Raw genomic sequence first — 21,441 nt, forward strand, 5'->3', positions numbered from 1 at the left:
AACCCTAAACCCTAAACCCTAAACCCTAAACCCTAAACCCTAAACCCTAAACCCTAAACCCTAAACCCTAAACCCTAAACCCTAAACCCTAAACCCTAAACCCTAAACCCTAAACCCTAAACCCTAAACCCTAAACCCTAAACCCTAAACCCTAAACCCTAAACCCTAAACCCTAAACCCTAAACCCTAAACCCTAAACCCTAAACCCTAAAGCCTAAACCCTAAACCCTAAACCCTAAACCCTAAACCCTAAACCCTAAACCCTAAACCCTAAACCCTAAACCCTAAACCCTAAACCCTAAACCCTAAACCCTAAACCCTAAACCCTAAACCCTAAACCCTAAACCCTAAACCCTAAACCCTAAACCCTAAACCCTAAACCCTAAACCCTAAACCCTAAACCCTAAACCCTAAACCCTAAACCCTAAACCCTAAACCCTAAACCCTAAACCCTAAACCCTAAACCCTAAACCCTAAACCCTAAACCCTAAACCCTAAACCCTAAACCCTAAACCCTAAACCCTAAACCCTAAACCCTAAACCCTAAACCCTAAACCCTAAACCCTAAACCCTAAACCCTAAACCCTAAACCCTAAACCCTAAACCCTAAACCCTAAACCCTAAACCCTAAACCCTAAACCCTAAACCCTAAACCCTAAACCCTAAACCCTAAACCCTAAACCCTAAACCCTAAACCCTAAACCCTAAACCCTAAACCCTAAACCCTAAACCCTAAACCCTAAACCCTAAACCCTAAACCCTAAACCCTAAACCCTAAACCCTAAACCCTAAACCCTAAACCCTAAACCCTAAACCCTAAACCCTAAACCCTAAACCCTAAACCCTAAACCCTAAACCCTAAACCCTAAACCCTAAACCCTAAACCCTAAACCCTAAACCCTAAACCCTAAACCCTAAACCCTAAACCCTAAACCCTAAACCCTAAACCCTAAACCCTAAACCCTAAACCCTAAACCCTAAACCCTAAACCCTAAACCCTAAACCCTAAACCCTAAACCCTAAACCCTAAACCCTAAACCCTAAACCCTAAACCCTAAACCCTAAACCCTAAACCCTAAACCCTAAACCCTAAACCCTAAACCCTAAACCCTAAACCCTAAACCCTAAACCCTAAACCCTAAACCCTAAACCCTAAACCCTAAACCCTAAACCCTAAACCCTAAACCCTAAACCCTAAACCCTAAACCCTAAACCCTAAACCCTAAACCCTAAACCCTAAACCCTAAACCCTAAACCCTAAACCCTAAACCCTAAACCCTAAACCCTAAACCCTAGACCCTAAACCCTAAACCCTAAAGCCTAAACCATAAACCATAAACCCTAAACCCTAAACCCTAAACCCTAAACCCTAAACCCTAAACCCTAAACCCTAAACCCTAAACCCTAAACCCTAAACCCTAAACCCTAAACCCTAAACCCTAAACCCTAAACCCTAAACCCTAAACCCTAAACCCTAAACCCTAAACCCTAAACCCTAAACCCTAAACCCTAAACCCTAAACCCTAAACCCTAAACCCTAAACCCTAAACCCTAAACCCTAAACCCTAAACCCTAAACCCTAAACCCTAAACCCTAAACCCTAAACCCTAAACCCTAAACCCTAAACCCTAAACCCTAAACCCTAAACCCTAAACCCTAAACCCTAAACCCTAAACCCTAAACCCTAAACCCTAAACCCTAAACCCTAAACCCTAAACCCTAAACCCTAAACCCTAAACCCTAAACCCTAAACCCTAAACCCTAAACCCTAAACCCTAAACCCTAAACCCTAAACCCTAAACCCTAAACCCTAAACCCTAAACCCTAAACCCTAAACCCTAAACCCTAAACCCTAAACCCTAAACCCTAAACCCTAAACCCTAAACCCTAAACCCTAAACCCTAAACCCTAAACCCTAAACCCTAAACCCTAAACCCTAAACCCTAAACCCTAAACCCTAAACCCTAAACCCTAAACCCTAAACCCTAAACCCTAAACCCTAAACCCTAAACCCTAAACCCTAAACCCTAAACCCTAAACCCTAAACCCTAAACCCTAAACCCTAAACCCTAAACCCTAAACCCTAAACCCTAAACCCTAAACCCTAAACCCTAAACCCTAAACCCTAAACCCTAAACCCTAAACCCTAAACCCTAAACCCTAAACCCTAAACCCTAAACCCTAAACCCTAAACCCTAAACCCTAAACCCTAAACCCTAAACCCTAAACCCTAAACCCTAAACCCTAAACCCTAAACCCTAAACCCTAAACCCTAAACCCTAAACCCTAAACCCTAAACCCTAAACCCTAAACCCTAAACCCTAAACCCTAAACCCTAAACCCTAAACCCTAAACCCTAAACCCTAAACCCTAAACCCTAAACCCTAAACCCTAAACCCTAAACCCTAAACCCTAAACCCTAAACCCTAAACCCTAAACCCTAAACCCTAAACCCTAAACCCTAAACCCTAAACCCTAAACCCTAAACCCTAAACCCTAAACCCTAAACCCTAAACCCTAAACCCTAAACCCTAAACCCTAAACCCTAAACCCTAAACCCTAAACCCTAAACCCTAAACCCTAAACCCTAAACCCTAAACCCTAAACCCTAAACCCTAAACCCTAAACCCTAAACCCTAAACCCTAAACCCTAAACCCTAAACCCTAAACCCTAAACCCTAAACCCTAAACCCTAAACCCTAAACCCTAAACCCTAAACCCTAAACCGTAAACCCTAAACCCTAAACCCTAAACCCTAAACCCTAAACCCTAAACCCTAAACCCTAAACCCTAAACCCTAAACCCTAAACCCTAAACCCTAAACCCTAAACCCTAAACCCTAAACCCTAAACCCTAAACCCTAAACCCTAAACCCTAAACCCTAAACCCTAAACCCTAAACCCTAAACCCTAAACCCTAAACCCTAAACCCTAAACCCTAAACCCTAAACCCTAAACCCTAAACCCTAAACCCTAAACCCTAAACCCTAAACCCTAAACCCTAAACCCTAAACCCTAAACCCTAAACCCTAAACCCTAAACCCTAAACCCTAAACCCTAAACCCTAAACCCTAAACCCTAAACCCTAAACCCTAAACCCTAAACCCTAAACCCTAAACCCTAAACCCTAAACCCTAAACCCTAAACCCTAAACCCTAAACCCTAAACCCTAAACCCTAAACCCTAAACCCTAAACCCTAAACCCTAAACCCTAAACCCTAAACCCTAAACCCTAAACCCTAAACCCTAAACCCTAAACCCTAAACCCTAAACCCTAAACCCTAAACCCTAAACCCTAAACCCTAAACCCTAAACCCTAAACCCTAAACCCTAAACCCTAAACCCTAAACCCTAAACCCTAAACCCTAAACCCTAAACCCTAAACCCTAAACCCTAAACCCTAAACCCTAAACCCTAAACCCTAAACCCTAAACCCTAAACCCTAAACCCTAAACCCTAAACCCTAAACCCTAAACCCTAAACCCTAAACCCTAAACCCTAAACCCTAAACCCTAAACCCTAAACCCTAAACCCTAAACCCTAAACCCTAAACCCTAAACCCTAAACCCTAAACCCTAAACCCTAAACCCTAAACCCTAAACCCTAAACCCTAAACCCTAAACCCTAAACCCTAAACCCTAAACCCTAAACCCTAAACCCTAAACCCTAAACCCTAAACCCTAAACCCTAAACCCTAAACCCTAAACCCTAAACCCTAAACCCTAAACCCTAAACCCTAAACCCTAAACCCTAAACCCTAAACCCTAAACCCTAAACCCTAAACCCTAAACCCTAAACCCTAAACCCTAAACCCTAAACCCTAAACCCTAAACCCTAAACCCTAAACCCTAAACCCTAAACCCTAAACCCTAAACCCTAAACCCTAAACCCTAAACCCTAAACCCTAAACCCTAAACCCTAAACCCTAAACCCTAAACCCTAAACCCTAAACCCTAAACCCTAAACCCTAAACCCTAAACCCTAAACCCTAAACCCTAAACCCTAAACCCTAAACCCTAAACCCTAAACCCTAAACCCTAAACCCTAAACCCTAAACCCTAAACCCTAAACCCTAAACCCTAAACCCTAAACCCTAAACCCTAAACCCTAAACCCTAAACCCTAAACCCTAAACCCTAAACCCTAAACCCTAAACCCTAAACCCTAAACCCTAAACCCTAAACCCTAAACCCTAAACCCTAAACCCTAAACCCTAAACCCTAAACCCTAAACCCTAAACCCTAAACCCTAAACCCTAAACCCTAAACCCTAAACCCTAAACCCTAAACCCTAAACCCTAAACCCTAAACCCTAAACCCTAAACCCTAAACCCTAAACCCTAAACCCTAAACCCTAAACCCTAACCCCGAACCCCGAACCCCGAATCGAGACCCGAAACCCGAAACCCGAAACCCCGAACCCCGAACCCCCGAACCCGAACCCGAAACCCGAAACCCGAAACCCTAAACCCTAAACCCTAAACCCTCAACCTTGAACCCTGAACCCTGAACCCTGAACCCTGAACCCGGAACCCGGAACCCGAAACCCCAAACCCCAAACCCGAAACCCCAAACCCGAAACCCGAAACCCGAAACCCGAAACCCTAAACCCTAAACCCTAAACCCTCAACCCTAAACCCTCAACCCTCAACCCTCAACCCTCAACCCTAAACCCTCAACCCTCACCCAAACCCAAACCCCAAAACCCCAAAACCCCAAACCCCAAACCCCAAACCCCAAACCCTAATCCCTAATCCCTAAGCCCTAAGCCCTAAGCCCTAAGCCCTAACCCTAAACCCTAAACCCCAAACCCGAAACCCCAAACCCCAAACCCCTAACCCGAAACCAGAAACCCTAAACCCCTAAACCCTAAACCCCTACACCCCTAACCCCTAAACCCTAACCCCCTAACGCCTAAACCCTAAACCCTAAACCCTAAACACTATAACTATACTGAGCGTTGAAGGCAGTGCCGATATCTTCCCACGTTCTTCTGTTTGCAATGTCAAGAGATATGAACCACTGGAAGGCGGGAACAACTGAGCCATTGCATCTTCCTCGACGCCATATAGTTTCATTGCTCCATGATAAGCCGGTAGGTGAGTTTTCGGATCTCCGGTCCCGTCGAACTTCTCGAAGTCGGGCATCTTGAATCGCTCGGGCAACCTGGCGTTAGGGAACGGGCAAAGGTGGTCCATGTCTAGCACTCGTGCTCCTTTCCTTTCAGACTTAGCGACTGTTTTCTCCAGCTTTGCCATTTTGGCGATCAACTCAGCCATTTCTGGGCTTGGAGCTGGGTTTTCGACCTGAGGGACTTCTTCAGCCACAATTTCCCGCTCGCGCCTTTCACCGCCTTCCCCTCTTGCTACAAGAGGAAGTCTTTCTTCAATTAGGGTGCGAAGATTGGCCATAGAGGCGTCGGCCTGGTCGGCCCTTTGCTGCATGATGGCTAAGTTGTACTGGAGATCCACCAAGACAGTAGCGAGATTCGGGGGTGGAACATCTGCCATGGCTAGGATTTCTGTCTTAACAAGCTTTGGCGACACGGGCGGAGATGGAGTGGACGGAGGGGACTCGTGTGGAGTAGTCGGTGGCGAATCCTCCCTTGACAGGGTACAGACCAGAGCTTCCGTTGTGACCGACTGAGAGACGAACCCCAAATCAAATCTTCAAACGAACCCGGCGGACGACCCCAAGTAGGTTTGGCTTTTGATTTCGGACCCCTGCTTTGACACCGGCATGGCTAGACAGCAAAGTAGAAGAGCTCGGTGATAGCCTGCAACAGTTTTATTTGAAATAATTGAAAAGAATGAAAAATGAGCATGTCAACGTCGTCGGTGTCCTCCTAGACTCTAGAACTAGGGAGAGACTGTCCCACGACATTCGGACGCTTGCCATAGAATCCTCGAATTTTTTCTCAACGGTGTATCCTGAATTGAATCGACTGTCACTAAGAGATGCCCAAAACAGTCTAAGCCTTCGACTTTTCCCTTCCTGAAGTTTCAAAGTTTGAGCTCGGAACAACTCGGTGTAGATGACGTGATACCGTAAACCGAAGTGGCGTAACCAGCACTATGCTGGAGCCTGAGCGGTGTAAATGATTAGCACTTTTAACCGGAGTGGTGTGAGTATCACGACATTCGATTATGAATGTATGTACAGGCATGCGATAGGGAAAGCAATAACACATAGACAGTAAATAGGGGTTAGATGCAAATAATCCTACCCTGCGGGTCCCTGTCCTATGTTGAAAAGTTCTAGTGCTTTGTACGCGTATAGAGGCCGGTTTTGGTTTAAGGGGTTCCTCTGACTAGAGCCACGATATACCTCTCATTGCGACGCGTAGAGCAAAGCAATGGTCGAACGGTAGTACGACTCATCATCATCCAAGGTTGTTGGGCGTTCGAGGACCCCGGGCTCTAATAAATTGTGCCGGTTACCCAAAACACCTCAACGGGGCTGACCAACATCGATGTGAATGAAAAAAAATGCCGAAGAATGATTTGATGAGAGAGAAACGCAACGTTTTGGAAAAATGCCTTTTGAAGTTTGGCTCACTTTTATTGATTTAATACTTGGAGAAAAACTACATAAGTGAACAATAGTGAAAGCTCCAGTTCAGATTAATCGGATGCTGAGATCCTGTTACGTTACCATTTCGTTCTTCAGCAACGCGGAGCGTACTGTTTTGACAGGCTTTTGAAAAATTGTTTACTTATGTATTAATTGCCAAATATTTAACCAATGCAATGAGTCCCCAGCGGAGTCGCCACGTATGCCCCTGAAAATTTTATTTATAAAATTGGGTGCGGCCCTCTTTCGAAAAAGCGCAACGAAACTCTTACAATTCAGAGTCACCACTCGGGTTTTAGCGGTGAAATACCCAAAGAACCGAACTTGAAACGTTTTGCTACGTTGTTTGATTTTGATTTTGAAAATGTGTAGACTGGTCCGTCGTCACCTTTGATATCTGAGGTTCGAGAGCTAGTTTATGAGAGGGGAAGGGTTTTATAGCACCCCTCTCACCCAATCCGAAGATCGGTCTCTACTCAGGCATTTTATAAAACGTTTGCATTTTTCTCTCTTCAATCATTTTCTTTAGCCAATTAGGGCGGGGGAGCAGTTAAGGGGGATTAAGACTGTAACAAGTTGCATTTATGTGACAAAATGATGATGAATGATGCTCGTTGAGACAGATAATAATAGATTGAGAACAAGCACCTGTGAGAATTTTTAAATAAACTGGGGCACGCTGTCCCAGAATGAGGCACGTAAGAGGAAACTATATGCGTTGGCCAGGCCATTGCATGTAGAGACTACTTGCATGCGCCACCGTTATACTGGCGTGCGCCGGTAAATCTAAACTCACAGCTCCTATTCCTCAACCCTTTGGGCTCTGGAAGGACCAGTGCACACCCAGGACAAACCACGCATTTAATATGACAAGATAAATACAATTGCAGGCAGCAGAGATAACTTTGGAGCAATGAAATGAATAGAGCACCCCATAAACAGTGTGGGGAGTATAAACAATGGCCAAGGCTTGACTGTCATGCAAGGGTCAGCCACTGGATGCATTGAAACTGTCATACGCCAGTCTATAGACCCCGTACGCCAGTTACACTACTTGGTCAGTGCTTGGCTTTGCATGATCTGGGCTTTGGAACAGGACCAGAAGGATCCCAAGAGCCTTAAAATATAAATAACAGATAAGGAGCTACACAGTTCTAAGGTACAGAAAGCAATAAATTGGTTCTTATCATGCTTAAGAGTGATAAAATAAAATGAAACCATGAAAACGGATGATCGGTGGTCCCCAGGCCAGTGGTGCACGCACAGCCATAACTGGCGTACGGCTTGTGGTTACTGCCGCGTGCCACTTATCATCACACACGATCATTGAACCTTTGCCAGTTTTAAGGCCAAAACTAGTATTGATTACCAGCCTTGACCCTGTTGGCACTCCTTATGGGTCAGAATAGGTCACAGAGCAAAAGGTGGTATACCTTTTTTTATTGGCCTTTAATGGAAAGTTTGAGGTTTGAACTTGTAGTTTAAAGGATGGATGATGGGTATGGGGGTGTAATGAGTGTATGGAAGAGGATTGGTTCTCTCTTTCAACTGATGGGAGAAGAAAAAGAGCAAGAAGAAGGAGAGAGAAGGCTTGAATACTCTTTAAGAGTCTTAACCTTGTGAACCCCTTGCATTTATATGCAAGGGGGGTATTTATAGGCCAGGAATGGACTGAGGAGAAGGCTGATCAGTTGGGTTAAAGGCTGGTTAGGTTAAGGGAAGGAGCCTTCATGCATTAAATGCATGGGACTTGGCTTGAAAGGTGGTGTAGGAGAGAGGGGGAGCCGGCTGCGCGATTATAATCATCAGGGGACTGTAGCCTACGTCAGGGTGGCCACAAAAGTCTTGAGCACATGGTTGAATAGTGATGATTTGACTGGCTTTGACTGGCGTACGCTGGGATGGTGCTTACGTGCGCCAGTTGTAACTGAGTCAACGGTCGATGACTGACACGTGGCAGTTTACCGGCACACGCCGGCATGGTACTGGCGTAAGCAAGTATGGTTTCGCTGAGGCCATTTGGTTCTGGCTTGAAGGGTCTAGGCAAGGCTCGACATAGGTTTGAAATGAGGTTCAGGACACTCAAAGCTCAAATACTCCACTAGCCTCGGGGTGTTCTTGACCACAATCATCATTAGGGAATCAAAAGATAAGCTGGTCTGGACAGTCCAAAATAGGGTGTCTACAATTGTCCTATTTTCTAGGCATATCTATATAACCTTGTGCCGAAGGTTATTTTTTGTCTGAATCTAAGTATGCCAAGGAGATTCTACATAAAGCTGGTCTTTCAGAATGTAAGCCTTGTTCCTCTCCATCTATGGTCAAGGCCTCAGTTTTACCTTCTGATTCTTCTGCTCCCTTTGCATTTCCTGCACTGTTTCGTAGCATTGTGGGTGCTCTTCAATATCTCACTATTACTAGACCTGGCATAGCTTTCTCTGTTAATCAAGCCTGTCAACATATGCATGCTCCTACCGTTGCAAATTTTGCTGCTGTCAAGAGATTACTCAGGTATCTTAAGGGCACATTAGAGCATGGTTTGGTTTATCAGCCTTCTTTTTTTGCCCTTAATGCTTACTCTGACTCTGATTGGGCTGGTAATTATCATGATCACAAGTCTTCGTCTGGGTACTATGTTTTTCTTGGTGATAATCTTATTTCTTGGTCTGCTAAAAAGCAAACCACAGTGTCCCGCTCATCTACTGAAGCAGAATACCGTTCGTTAGCTCATACAGCTGCCGAATTAAGTTGGTTGTAGATGTTACTTCATGATCAGCATATTTCTGTTCCTAGTACTCCAGTTTTATGGTGTGATAATACTTTCGCGATTGCTCTCGCTACTAACCATGTTTTCCATGCTCGATCCAAGCATATCGAGGTAGATTGCCATTATGTTCGTGATAGAGTTGCAGCTAAAGTTATTACTCTGCGATATGTTCCCACATCTGATCAACTCGCTGATGTTTTTACTAAAGCTTTGTCTATTTCAAGGTTTCTTTATTTGAAGGGCAAACTTCTGGTCGTACCTCCCATTCGTTTGAGGGGGGATGATAAGAGTAATGGGAACACCAGTCTACCTCAGTCAGAGCCGCAGCAGAACATAGCTCACCTCACCACAGTTAGGTCGGTTAATAGTTGTACAGAGTAGTGCTAAGATTGTGCCAGCTATATACTGTGGGCACGCGCCCCGAAAAATGCTCGGTTTTCGATTCCCTTTTAAAGATTGGGGGCGGCCCTTTTTCGAAAAAGCGCGGCAAAACGCTTCGATTCAGAGTCGCCACTCGGGTTTTAGCGGTGAAGTACCCAAGGAACCAAACTCGAAAACGTTTTTACCATGTTTGTTTGATTTTGAAAAGGCATAGACCGGTCCGTCGTCACCTTCGATATCTGAGGTTCGAGAGCCATGTTACGAGAGGGGAAGGGCTTTATGGCACTCCTCTCACCCAATCCGGAGATCGGTCTCTACTCAGGCATTTTATTTTGTAAAGCACTTGCATTTTTCTCTCATTTGACCATTTTTTAGCCAGTTAGGGCGGGGGAACAATTAATGGGGATAAAAGCTGTAACAAGTTGCATTTATATGACAAAATGTTTATGGATGACTTGATTGCAATGCTAAGCATAGATTGGGAACAAGCACTGAGCAAACTGGATAAATTGAAGTACGCTGCACTGCAGGGACGTGAGCAGATTCTGTATCAGCATGCACTGGCCGAGCCACTGCATGCTGATAAGACCTGCGCACGCCACCACACAACTGGCATACTCCACTTGTCTGATTCCTCGGCCTTTGTTCGCAATCCTCTGGGCTCTGGAAAGGGACCAGCGCACACCCAGGACAAACCACGCAGTTAATAAAGCAGAAATGAATATATTTACAGACAGATGAAATGGCTTCAAGCCACGAAAAACAGAAGAAATACCCCAAAACAGTGGGGGACAGGAAATAGGCCGAGATTAAGCTAAGATACAAGGGCCAGCTACTGGATCTTGGGATCAATTGCCGTACGCCAGTCAAAGACAGTCGTACGCCACTTTGAGCTTGATCCCGTACTTGGCTTTTGCATCGTCTGGGTTCTGGAACATGACCAGAAGGATCCCAGAGGCCTTTTGGACAGATAAAGAGAGAACACAAACAACAAAATCTAAGCAACTCTAAATGTACAGAAAGCAGTAAGCTGGTTGTTAGCATGCTAAGGTGATTGACTGCAATGTAAAGTAACAGAAATGACGATCCATAAACCCCACGCCAGTAGTGCACGTACTTCCATGACTGGCGTACGGCATGCTTATACTGGCGTGCGCCATGTCTCATCTCATGCGATCGTTGTATTTTACCAGTCTAAGGCCAGGACTAGTATTGATTACAAGCCTGTGCCTTACTGATCTCCCTTAGGAGTTGAAAACAGAAAGGGACATAAAGGTGGTATACCTTTTGTGTTGAAGTTTGGAGATGGTGTTTAGCTTAAAGGTTGAAGATGGAGGTCTATGTTGTGACTGGATTTCAGGAGGGTATGTGGAAGTGTGTTGCCTTCTTTTCTCTTTCAACGGAAGAAGAGAGAAGAAGAGCAATGTAACGCCCCTCAATTTTGGTCAGTAAAAATTTCGTTAAATATTTGAATTTTATTTGAATTACTTATTTTCTCTTTGAGTGGCTATATGATTCTTGTTAATTTCCGTTATAGTTAGATTTTGGTCAGTGGCTGACTCTCGACTAGAAACCCTACGTGACCAATTTAGTTAATTTCCAACCGATTACTTGGAGGAACCGAGCAACCGAATTACCTAGTTACTAGATGAACCTTTTGGACCTTTTGAAACTTTTGAACCTTTGCCTTTACCCATTGGTCCATAATGGTTAGGGTAATCTTTGTCCATTGGACAATAAGCTTTTCATTATTATATTCGATTAAAAGTACATGTAGTCTTTTCAAATTCTTATTTAAAATAAAAAGTACTTGTACTTCTTTTATCCATTGGTCTTTACCCGCTAGGAAAATTATTATCCATTGGGTAATAGCCCAAATCTTTCTACCAAGTACAAGGTTGCATTTTAATAATCAAGAATTGGATTCCCATGTACTTTTATGCATTAAACTTTTGGGGTACATTTAAACCCTAGATTTTCTTGTAGTTGTACTCTTTTATAAACTAATGGGAAGAATCCTAGCCTTTTTATTTAATTGGGGTACTTGGTACCACACCTATATTTAATATAGGGCTTTTGTCACATGCTTTAAAAGGACAACCTTGATTATCTTAACATAAAAGTTTCTTTTTAACCTTTGTCCATTGGACGATAAAAGTTAGGGGATTTATTGTCCATTAGGTAATAGAGTTATTCTTTCAACAAGTACATGGGTTCATTAAAATAATATTTTCTTAAACCCCATGTGATAAAGTACACATTATTTTATTATTAAAGTACTTAGTAGCCTTAATAGCCTTTAAGGCCTAATATTCTCCTAAGTACCTTTTTATTATTTTGTATTGGGATTTTGTACCCAATTGGATTAATTTATTGGGGAGTTGATCTTCCTAGAGTACATTAGTACACTAGTTTATTAGTTTACTCCAAACATGTGCCTTATTGAATTTCTTTAATAGGATTTTGATTTGGAAAATCTTGTACTTGGTACCTTGTATTTATTCTTTCTTGTTATTATGCATGCATATATATATATATATATATATATATATATATATATATATAAGTGTACTAGGGAGAGAGAGATTGCCGAGAGAGAGAGGATAGAGAGGCCGAGAGAGAGAGAGATGGGCCGAGAGAGAGAGATAGGAGAGAGAGAGGGAGAGATTTTGTTTGTACCTTCCTTGATCTTTCTCATCTTTTCAATCCTTGGTGATATCTTCCTTCCTAGCTAAGAAACTTCCTCCATTGTACTTCTATGCCTTGTTTAAAACCAAATCTTGTACCATTGTCTCCAAATCTTCCAACAAATCTCCCATAGTCCAATCCAAGGACTAATCTTAGCCATGCAAGCCTACCATTTAGCCAAACTTAGCCATGCAAGCCTAGGGTTAGGCTTTGATCTTTCAAAGATTGCATGCCATGTGTCAAAATTTGAGGTAGAGAGAGAGATGGGGGCCGGCCTTGAGAGGGAGGAGAGGGCCAAGGTTTTGCCTATAAATAGAGCCATTCCCATGCCATTTGAACTCACACCTTCACCTAACAACTTCTCTCTCTAGAAAAATCTTGTTCTTTCTTTGTTCTTTCTTTTGTTCTTCATGTTCTTGAGTTGTTCTTGAGTTCTTCAAGAAACGCATCCAAAGCCGCCACTAAACCGCCACTCGACCACCCTTCGATCCATAAAGTAGAGTAGTGTTAGTCAAGTAGAAGTTTCGAGAGAAACCTTTCTCTTTCGAAGCTACCGGAGACCACCGTAGGAAGTTACTCCGTCCGACCACCGACTAACTTTCCGTAGCCGACTACCGCCAAGAAGTAAGGTAGGATTCCTTGTCCCCTAACTCTATGTATATGTAGTTATCTTTATTTACTTACTCAAGTATAAAGTAGGTTATCTTTATTTACGTACTTATCGTTTGTTTAGAAGTATTGTATTTTGATCTTTAAGATGATTATGAGTATGCATATATGAATTGCTTGTATTACTTGTGGTGTGATAAAGCATAAGTGATTTCACTCCAAAGGCGTCCGTATATGTGGCGTTGTGCTTTGAATAAAGCATAAGTGATACACTCCAAAGGTGTCCGTACATGTGGCGTTATGCTATAAGTGATGATTTAGCGTGATAAAGTAGTATAGAATTGGATGATCTTGTTAGTATGTTTCATGCTTACCGCGGAGTTTTTGCATGTAACGAGACACGAGAATCGAGAAAGTAGAAATATGACACCTAGGGTGTGAGTAATGAAAGGAAATGTTTTTCGAGGAAGGAAATATTTTGAAACAACATAATGACCGATTTCGGGTGGCATTATGTGAGTTGTGTGTGTGCGTGTGTAAAAGACGTGTTTTGAAAAGGTTTTGAATTTTCGAAAACCGCAATGTGGCCGGACGTGGTAGCCCATTGTGTGGTGTGCGTTGAAAAACCCAATGGGAACCCAGAGGGGCGGAACCATTGTGGGATACTCGGGAACCCGGAGTGGCGGAACCGAGGGTTTTGAAATGTGTGTATTCCCATGGGAACCCGGAGCGGCGGAACCATGGTGAAGTATAGCTTGGTTATCCGCGGTACGGAACCAATGCAAATATTTTTGTGTGCCAATGGGAACCCGGCGCGGCGGAACCAGTGTGAGGATACTCGGGAACCCGGCGCAGCGGAACCGAGGTTGGGTGTGTAGCTTGGTTATCTGCGGTACGGAGCCAATGCAAATATTTTTGTGTGCCAATGGGAACCCGGCGCGACGGAACCATTGTGAGGATACTCGGGAACCCGGCGCGGCGGAACCGAGGTTGGGTGTGTAGCTTGGTTATCCGCGGTACGGAGCCAATGCAAATATTTTTGTGTGCCAATGGGAACCCGGCGCGGCAGAACCATTGTGAGGATACTCGGGAACCCGGCGCGGCGGAACCGAGGTTGGGTGTGTAGCTTGGTTATCCGCGGTACGGAGCCAATGCAATGATTTTGAAAGGTTGGGTGTGTAGCTTGGTTATCCGCGGTACAGAGCCAATGCAAATGATTTTTAAAAGGTTGGGTGTGTTAAACAAATGATTTTGAAAGGTTGTTTTGTAAATGAAAATGTTGACACGGTCTACGATGAGTCGCGTAGGAGAAACTCTGAAATCTTGGACACCAACGATAGATATATAGCGATTGTGGATGTGTCATTGATTAACTGTGTATATACTTATCATGTGGAAATTGATGTTGTATTATAGCTTTGTTTGTAAGTTATGGGTTAGCGGGTATGGGATTACTCTGCTGAGCTTTGTAGCTCACGGTGTTGCCTTTTTGGTGACCCTGACATATTATATCGGTGGTGACGCTGGTATAATGTGTCAGATTTTGTAGATAATCAGGGTAAGCAGATCACCTTGGAGGCTTTTGAAGCTGAGGAGCTGGCAAGAATGGATGAGCAGGAGGAGCTGTAGTTAGGAACCCTAGAACCCCCCCTCCATTTGTGTAAATATTAAACACTTGTGGGAGTTTTGTTGTAATAAGAGCCAGACTCTATTTTGAGGTTTTTAATGAAAATGTCCTTTTAACGTACCCAAAATTCGGGGCGTTACAAGCAAGGAGAGAGGAGAAGGGAGCTTCTTTTCCTCTTAATATGGCTAACCCCTTGCAAATGAATGCAAGGGGGGTATTTATAGAGGAGAGAGAGAGACTGAGATCAGTTGGGCTAAGGCCATGTTTGGTTGGTTGGAAGAGGAAGGGAGCCTCCCATGCATTAAATGCATAGGACTTGCCTTGATGGAGGGTGTAAGAGAGAGAGGGAACGGGCCTAGACGATATAATCATCAGGGGCTACTGTGGCCGACGTCAGGGTGGCACAAAAGTCTCGTCCATGTGGCTGAATAAAGTTGATTTGACTGGGATTGACTGGCGTGCGCCATATATGGACCGGCGTGCGCCAGTAAAAACTAGGTCAACTGTCGATGACCGACACGTGGCAGCTAACTGGCGTACGTCGCCAATGTACTGGCGTAAGCCAGTTGGGTTTTGCTAGGGCCATTTGGCTCTGGTTAGAAGGGCTCGAAATGGGTTTGAAAGAGGTTCGGGACACTCAAAGCTCAAACACACCATCGTCCTCATACTGTTCTCGACTATATTCATCATTGGGGAAATAAAAGATCGACAAATAATGTTATCTGGACAGTCCAGAATGGGGTGTCTACATATACCAGCTGTAGTAGTTGTAACAGAATATCTTTCTCTTGTATAAGTACTCGTGATGTAATCTTGAATGAATTGAGAGAGACAATACATTACTAAATCTCTTCAGGACCGACCCCGAGGTACCGACCGTCGAGCGGGCCAGGGTTGGTCCTAACGCTCGCGGAAGCACCGCACCGGATAGTGCCTGAGCGTACCCTAATTGATTTGAACATCTCTCATCAATTGGAGACTAAAATTTTGGTGTGATATGGGGCACACGAGTCCTCATAGATTTCACTTTGTTTGTGCCTTTATGATTTTTTTTTTTTTTTTAGTATTAGCATTTTACTTATTTTGGACACATACATGTTTAGTAGGGCTGTAAATGAATTGAGCCATTCGCGAACTATTCGAGACTCAGTTCAGTAAGAGCTCGTTCGAGTTCGATTCGTGTGCTAAACGAACTGAAACTGAACCTAAACTCTAGGCTCGTTTCGTAAATGAGCCGAATCTGAGCCTAACGGTATTCGGCTCGGTTAGGTTCGCGAATCTATACTTAAATTTAATTAATAATTAAATAGGGGTCTATTTGTAAATGTAAAAAATTTTAAGGTTGTATATATAATTCAATACTTATTTTTCTCCCAAATTCTATACGATCAATGAGAGAGTTTGGGTTCGCTTAAGTTTAATGAGCTGAGCCGAATCAAACATGAGTTTTGACGAGCTCAATTCGAGCTTAGATTCGGCTCGGCTCGATTCATTTGAGTTTAACGAGCCAAACTTGAGCCAAGATGTTCAAGTTCGAATCGAACCCGAGCCGAATCCGAGCCGAACTCGAGCTAGACTAATATCTTAACGAACCCAACCGAGCCGAACCCGAGCCTTGAAAAATTTTAATGAGCCGAACTCGAGCCAAGTTGTTTAGGCTCGAATCGAACTCGAGCCGAACCCGAGCCGAACTCATACCTTAACGAACCCGAGCCGAACTTAACAGGGTTCGGCTCGATTCGGTTCGTTTACAGCCCTAATGTTTAGTGACTTATGTAAAATATTTCATGAAATTAGTGCAAAAAAATTTTAACATACAAAATCGCTAGCTTGATTGGATGAGGAAACTTGACGGCATAATGGGAATTTGTGTGGCCCGTGATCCTCGATCCTCGTTCCTTCACTGGTGGTTCGGTGGTTATTGAGCCTTCTTCCCCTAGCCTGCATAGGAAGCGCACGACTAAGACCTGGCCGGGGATTGCCCGGCAAGGCCCTCCGGCGAGAGGATAAGTATATGTGTAGGAAGAGTAGGAAGAGTTTAGGGTTTTGAGTGAGTAATCGCGTGTATGAGTGCGTACCTCTTTAGGGTTGCCATCCTCCAATATTTATAGAGTCCCCTTAGCTTGCTCTCCAAGTACAGGCATGCGCCTCGCACGGGTTAGGCGACGTCACTGTGGCATCGCAGCATAGATCTGGTAACCGTTTTGGCATGAGCTGGCACACCTCATATGCATCTGTCGTTATCTTTTGGCATAACTGTTTTGATTGCATGGGAGCATGTGACCCAACGAGTGGCCGAACCCATCGTCATGCCGAGCCCGGTATTGTGCCAAATCCAACCGGCCGAACCGTGCCCGATGTACGTTGGCGGATCTTTACTGCTAATGGCAGCCGAGCCTGACCAACCTATGATGCCGAACCTAAACAACTCGTCCCCGAGCCTCGCTTAGTAAGTCGCCGAGTCTTCACCCAAGTAAGGTTTTGAAGGCAAGTCGCGAACGATTACATTCGGCCCACTACAATAGCCCCTCAATTTCTAACTTCGCCGAGTGCGTGATAGAAATTGAAGTGAAGCCACAGTCGACCTGACGTTTGCCGAAAGTGACTTTGTGAATTTTATGGCCGAGCTTCATCTATTTTCAGCGACCGTCATCGATTGAGCTTTAATGGAAAGGTGCCAGGTGTCGGTCTTCGATTGAGTATTGCAGACGAAAGGACGGCTGGCAGGCGTGGGTTTCTGTAGGACTACTCTACCACTGCCACGTGTCAAATTTTTGTTGGTAGTTAGTTCGGCGGTGCAATGATGGGCGGGAGATTTAAATCTCCAACCCTACCCCTATATAAGAGGCGATGAGGAGAGAGAGAGAGAGGTTACAGACCCCTTCTCTCTCTAAAACTCCATGGCCAAAGTTTCTCTTCGCCTCCCTTCGTCTTCCAACTTCGATCCTTAGCATTTTCGTCGCCAGATCTCGTAATAGATCCCAGGTTCGAGCTCGCTTTTCATCCCTCTTTCAGTTTGTGCAATCTTTCATGCCTTTCTTTTCTTTTTTCCTGGGTTTCTGGGGCTTTTTTGTTCGCAGTGAACAGTACCTGATTGGAGATGGACAGACTGTTCATCTCTATCTTCAACTCGTTCTTCCGAGCCCCAGGTTGATACTGGAGGCTCTGATTGGTTTGGCTGACGTTAAGGCTGGCCGAACCTCAGTATTGGTCTCTGCCGACGCTGGTATTGGCCGAGCTTAAACATTGATGTAAGCGGTTTCGATCGATGAAGGGGTTTTCCGAGCCCCTTCACTCTTAATGTTAGGGATACCCGAGCTTGAGTCCTTTGGGTGAGAGGGTGGGCCAGTAGCGTTACCAATCGTAGCGAGATCCTTGCCTTCTGGCCGACGACGAGGTTCCTCATTATTTTTTTCCTTGTTTTGTTAGGTCTGGCTCACCCAGTCATAGACGTCTCTTCCGACTCTGAGAGCTCTGGGGTCTTGATAATCCAAGAGTATTTGGAAAGATATAGACGCCGACGCCCGGCTTCCTCAATTGCTTCAAACATGTCTAACTCTGACGACTCCAACGCCGAGCGTGTTTATGAGTATGGGGGCGATGAGTTCCTTACCGACCCTGAAATTTCTTTCACGAAGTCGACACATTCCGATGCCGAGCCCCATCTTGGGCCCGAGGCCGAATCTAGGTTTCACTCCAGGGCCGAGGCCACCTCTTCGGCACGTTCTGGGCACAGTGAAGCCCCGTCCGAGGATAGAGAGGTCGCCGACCTCTACGAGAGGGGCCAGGTTTGTCCGTACCCACACTACTTCAGCGGGGAGCCAGGAGAATATCAAGATTTTTGCCGAGAATACAACATCCCTGACGACATCGTGGTCAGTCAAGTGGCAAGTAACTGTATTAAGGATAAATTAGAGGACCGGCCCGAACATATCACGGTTCCTCTCATGGCCATCTGCGAGGCAGGGCTTCGGTTCCCTCTCCACCCTTTTTTGAGGGAACTCCTGGCTCGGTTCAGCCTTGTTCCCCATTTCTTTGCAATTAATAGTTATAGGATCGTAATGTCCGTGATAGCACTGAAGGAGCTCCATGGTCTTGAGTTCTCCGTAGCCGACCTTTTCCACACGTATATTATGTCTAGGCATGGCCAAACCGAGTGTCGATACTTGTCGACTCGTAGGAATAAGGAGCCTCTAATTGATGGATTGCCCGATACTGATAAGTGAGCTAATTTCTACGTTGAGGTCAACGGGAACTTTGAGTTCGGGGACCAGTCCATGCGTAGGTACACCATGCCGAAGATGAGAGACTTCCGAGGTAGTTTTATGTATATATTTGCCGACGCCGAGCTTGGTTGTGTTGTTTTGTTATTTTATATATCCCTCGTTTCTTTTGCAGATCACCGAGCCATTACCAAGACTCAGCAGTCGTTGTCCGTTCCGCAACATACTGACGTCATTTTGTCTCAGGCTTGCAGAGATGCTCCCACATTATTAGGTTACGAACCGTCCTACAAAAGGAAGCTTAGAAAGAGAGAGCAGGCGGGGCCGAGCACACAGAGCAAGGGAGTGGGGCAAGCGAAAGATGTAAACAAGCCGAAGCCGAGAGGTAAACGAAAGCAGCCGAGGGTGAAGTTTCCATCATTTAGGAAGTCTGCAGACTTCTGGTTCCAAGAGAGCTCTAAAACAGACTCCCGTAGCCTAGGTAAAAACGCTCCTCTTCAAACCCTTGCTCTTGTGTCCGTAGAAGAAATGGGAAGAAGGAACGTCGTGCGAGTAAATATCAGAGATGGTGCCGCGGTTCGGCAAAAAGATGCTGATGTGGCCGTGCCCGCTGAGAAAAGACAAAAGATATCTCACGATCATCTCTCAACGGGGCAGCCGATGCTATATCAAAAGGGGAAGGACCTAACAGAGTCATCTACTGCCGGCGCATCAACGGACGTAGGGAAGTCGGCGGGCTCGGGTGGCCAAGCGGTGTTGCAAGAATTTACACCGTCGTTTGCAATGTCCGGGGGAAGGGTAGTCTCCATAAATGACAGCGTCAAGTTGGAGCCTGGGTTGGCCCCTACTGTTCTTCAAGGCTTGGCGTTGCCGAATAATATGAAGAAAGTCCCAGAGGAACTCCAACCGAGCCTGGTTCATGCTAGTGCATATCTTGTTCAGGTATTTTTCCGAGCCTGGTCTCTTTGCAAGCTTTTTACTTCTTTCTGACGTTTCCAAGCGTTTTGCTTTTTTACGCTGTGTAGGCTGGGCAAGCATTGCTCCGAGTGTCTAACAAGGCCGAGCTCGTCTCGGCGGAGAGAGCTCGTTATTACGACGATCTAAAAGTTGAACGCGAGAAGTCTAGAAGCTATAAGGGAAGTTTGAAGACGGCCATAATTCAAATTGCCGAGCTTGAGAGGGAGAGAGATGAGGCTTTGGAAAAGTCCAAGAAGGCCGAACGTGAGCTCGGTCAAGTACTGAGAAGAGAGAAGAGAAAGATGAAAGAGGTCGACGAGAAAGCGTATCAAGCCGGCTTTGACTGTGCTGGAGCTGAATGCATTAGGGATGCTCGAAAGATGGTCAATGAAGCGGTTGAGATGAAGGTGCCCATTTCTTAAAGGAAGGGATATAAAGAGGGCGTGGCCGCTGCAGCCAGTGCTCTTCAGCTTGAGTCTGATTCGAATCTGTACAAGTCAATTCTGGCACCTATTATCCCCGAGCTTGTGCTTCTGTATACCGAGGAAGAATGTGTGCCATTGACTCCGGAGGAGTTCCTCGAGAGTGATGATGATGTCGAGGATATCACTAGGGTAGATGCCGAGGGTGGTGATTGTTCTGGTGTTGCCAAATCGGTTGAAGTTGGAAAGAAGGTAGCTGAAGACGCCGAGCGTGAGCCAATGCGTATTGACATGGGTGCTGGGGCCGAGGCTGATGCTATTGCTGATGTTCCTTTGGAGAATGTTTCTCCATTTTAGAGTTGATGTCCTTTTGTATTAACTTTAACTTTTGATTTTTGTTGGACTGGGCGGCTCCGAGCTTGGAGTTTGCCGTACCAGATGTAGTAGTTTATGACTTTTCTGCAGCACTTGTCTTCTTTTGAATGAATGACTTTGAGTTCTGTGTTTGCAATGTATCATCTTTGTTTTGAATTTGTAGTTATCCATAGCCCCCACTTTGGTTTGGGTTCGGTTTAGTGGTAGGAATATTTGTTCAATTGTTGAAGTTGCTAGTTGTAGGTATTGCCGAGCCTGAACCAAAGTAGAGTAATAGAATAAAGAGAGTTTGCTGAGCGTATGTCGTTCTCGGCCAGTTGCTAGTTTAGTGGATGACACTAAGGTTAGTCGCCAAAGTTGTGGAGGGCACGCACCCGTGGTTTGGGGCTCGGTCAACTTGTCAGCCCTTAGCCTGTAAGTAAAGTGTTTAACGTTTGTGGGTGGTTTGCTCACCAAAGCGTGAGTGTAACCGGGCTGTAGCCGACCATAATGTCTTGCTAAGCCGAACCGGAGCCCAAATTCCAGCCATATTGTGTGTCTTTGGGCTCGGTGGACCTGATGTCCGTTTTGCTTCTTTTGGGCAGTAATAATGGCCGAAGCAGGGGCATAGGAGCCGTTTTGTGGGTGTGACCGAGGTCAACGTTTGTGGTTGGCCAATTGAGCCGTGGTTAAACAACAATTAAGCCGAGTTTAAATATAAAATAAGAAAGAGGTTTTTTGGAATTGCAAATGACCACTGCCATATAATTTCTTTGATTCCTCAAACATGAAGTACAAGTTGAAATGTAAAGACTTGGGCCGAAGCCAATAAAGAAAAATAGG

General features: G+C 44.9%; 1 protein-coding gene across 1 annotated transcript; it reads left to right on the plus strand.

Moving 5' to 3' along the window:
- Positions 1 to 5,442: 5,442 nt before the first annotated feature.
- On the plus strand, positions 5,443 to 9,328 carry LOC131322521 (uncharacterized mitochondrial protein AtMg00810-like). The gene is made up of 2 exons (XM_058353867.1): positions 5,443 to 5,610; positions 8,825 to 9,328. The coding sequence occupies exons 1-2, from the start codon at positions 5,443 to 5,445 to the stop codon at positions 9,326 to 9,328; spliced, it is 672 nt and encodes a 223-aa protein (XP_058209850.1).
- Positions 9,329 to 21,441: the final 12,113 nt, after the last annotated feature.

This window comes from Rhododendron vialii, chromosome 4a (assembly GCF_030253575.1).
Source record: "Rhododendron vialii isolate Sample 1 chromosome 4a, ASM3025357v1".
NCBI lineage: Eukaryota > Viridiplantae > Streptophyta > Magnoliopsida > Ericales > Ericaceae > Rhododendron > Rhododendron vialii.

What these genes read in the sequence shown, in the direction of transcription:
- LOC131322521 (XM_058353867.1), top strand. Translation starts at nt 5,443, where the DNA reads ATGGCTAAGTTGTACTGGAGATCCACCAAGACAGTAGCGAGATTCGGG. An exon ending in GCGAATCCTCCCTTGACAGG is followed by an intron (nt 5,611 to 8,824) that starts GTACAGACCAGA and finishes TCTGAATCTAAG; the next exon opens with TATGCCAAGGAGATTCTACA.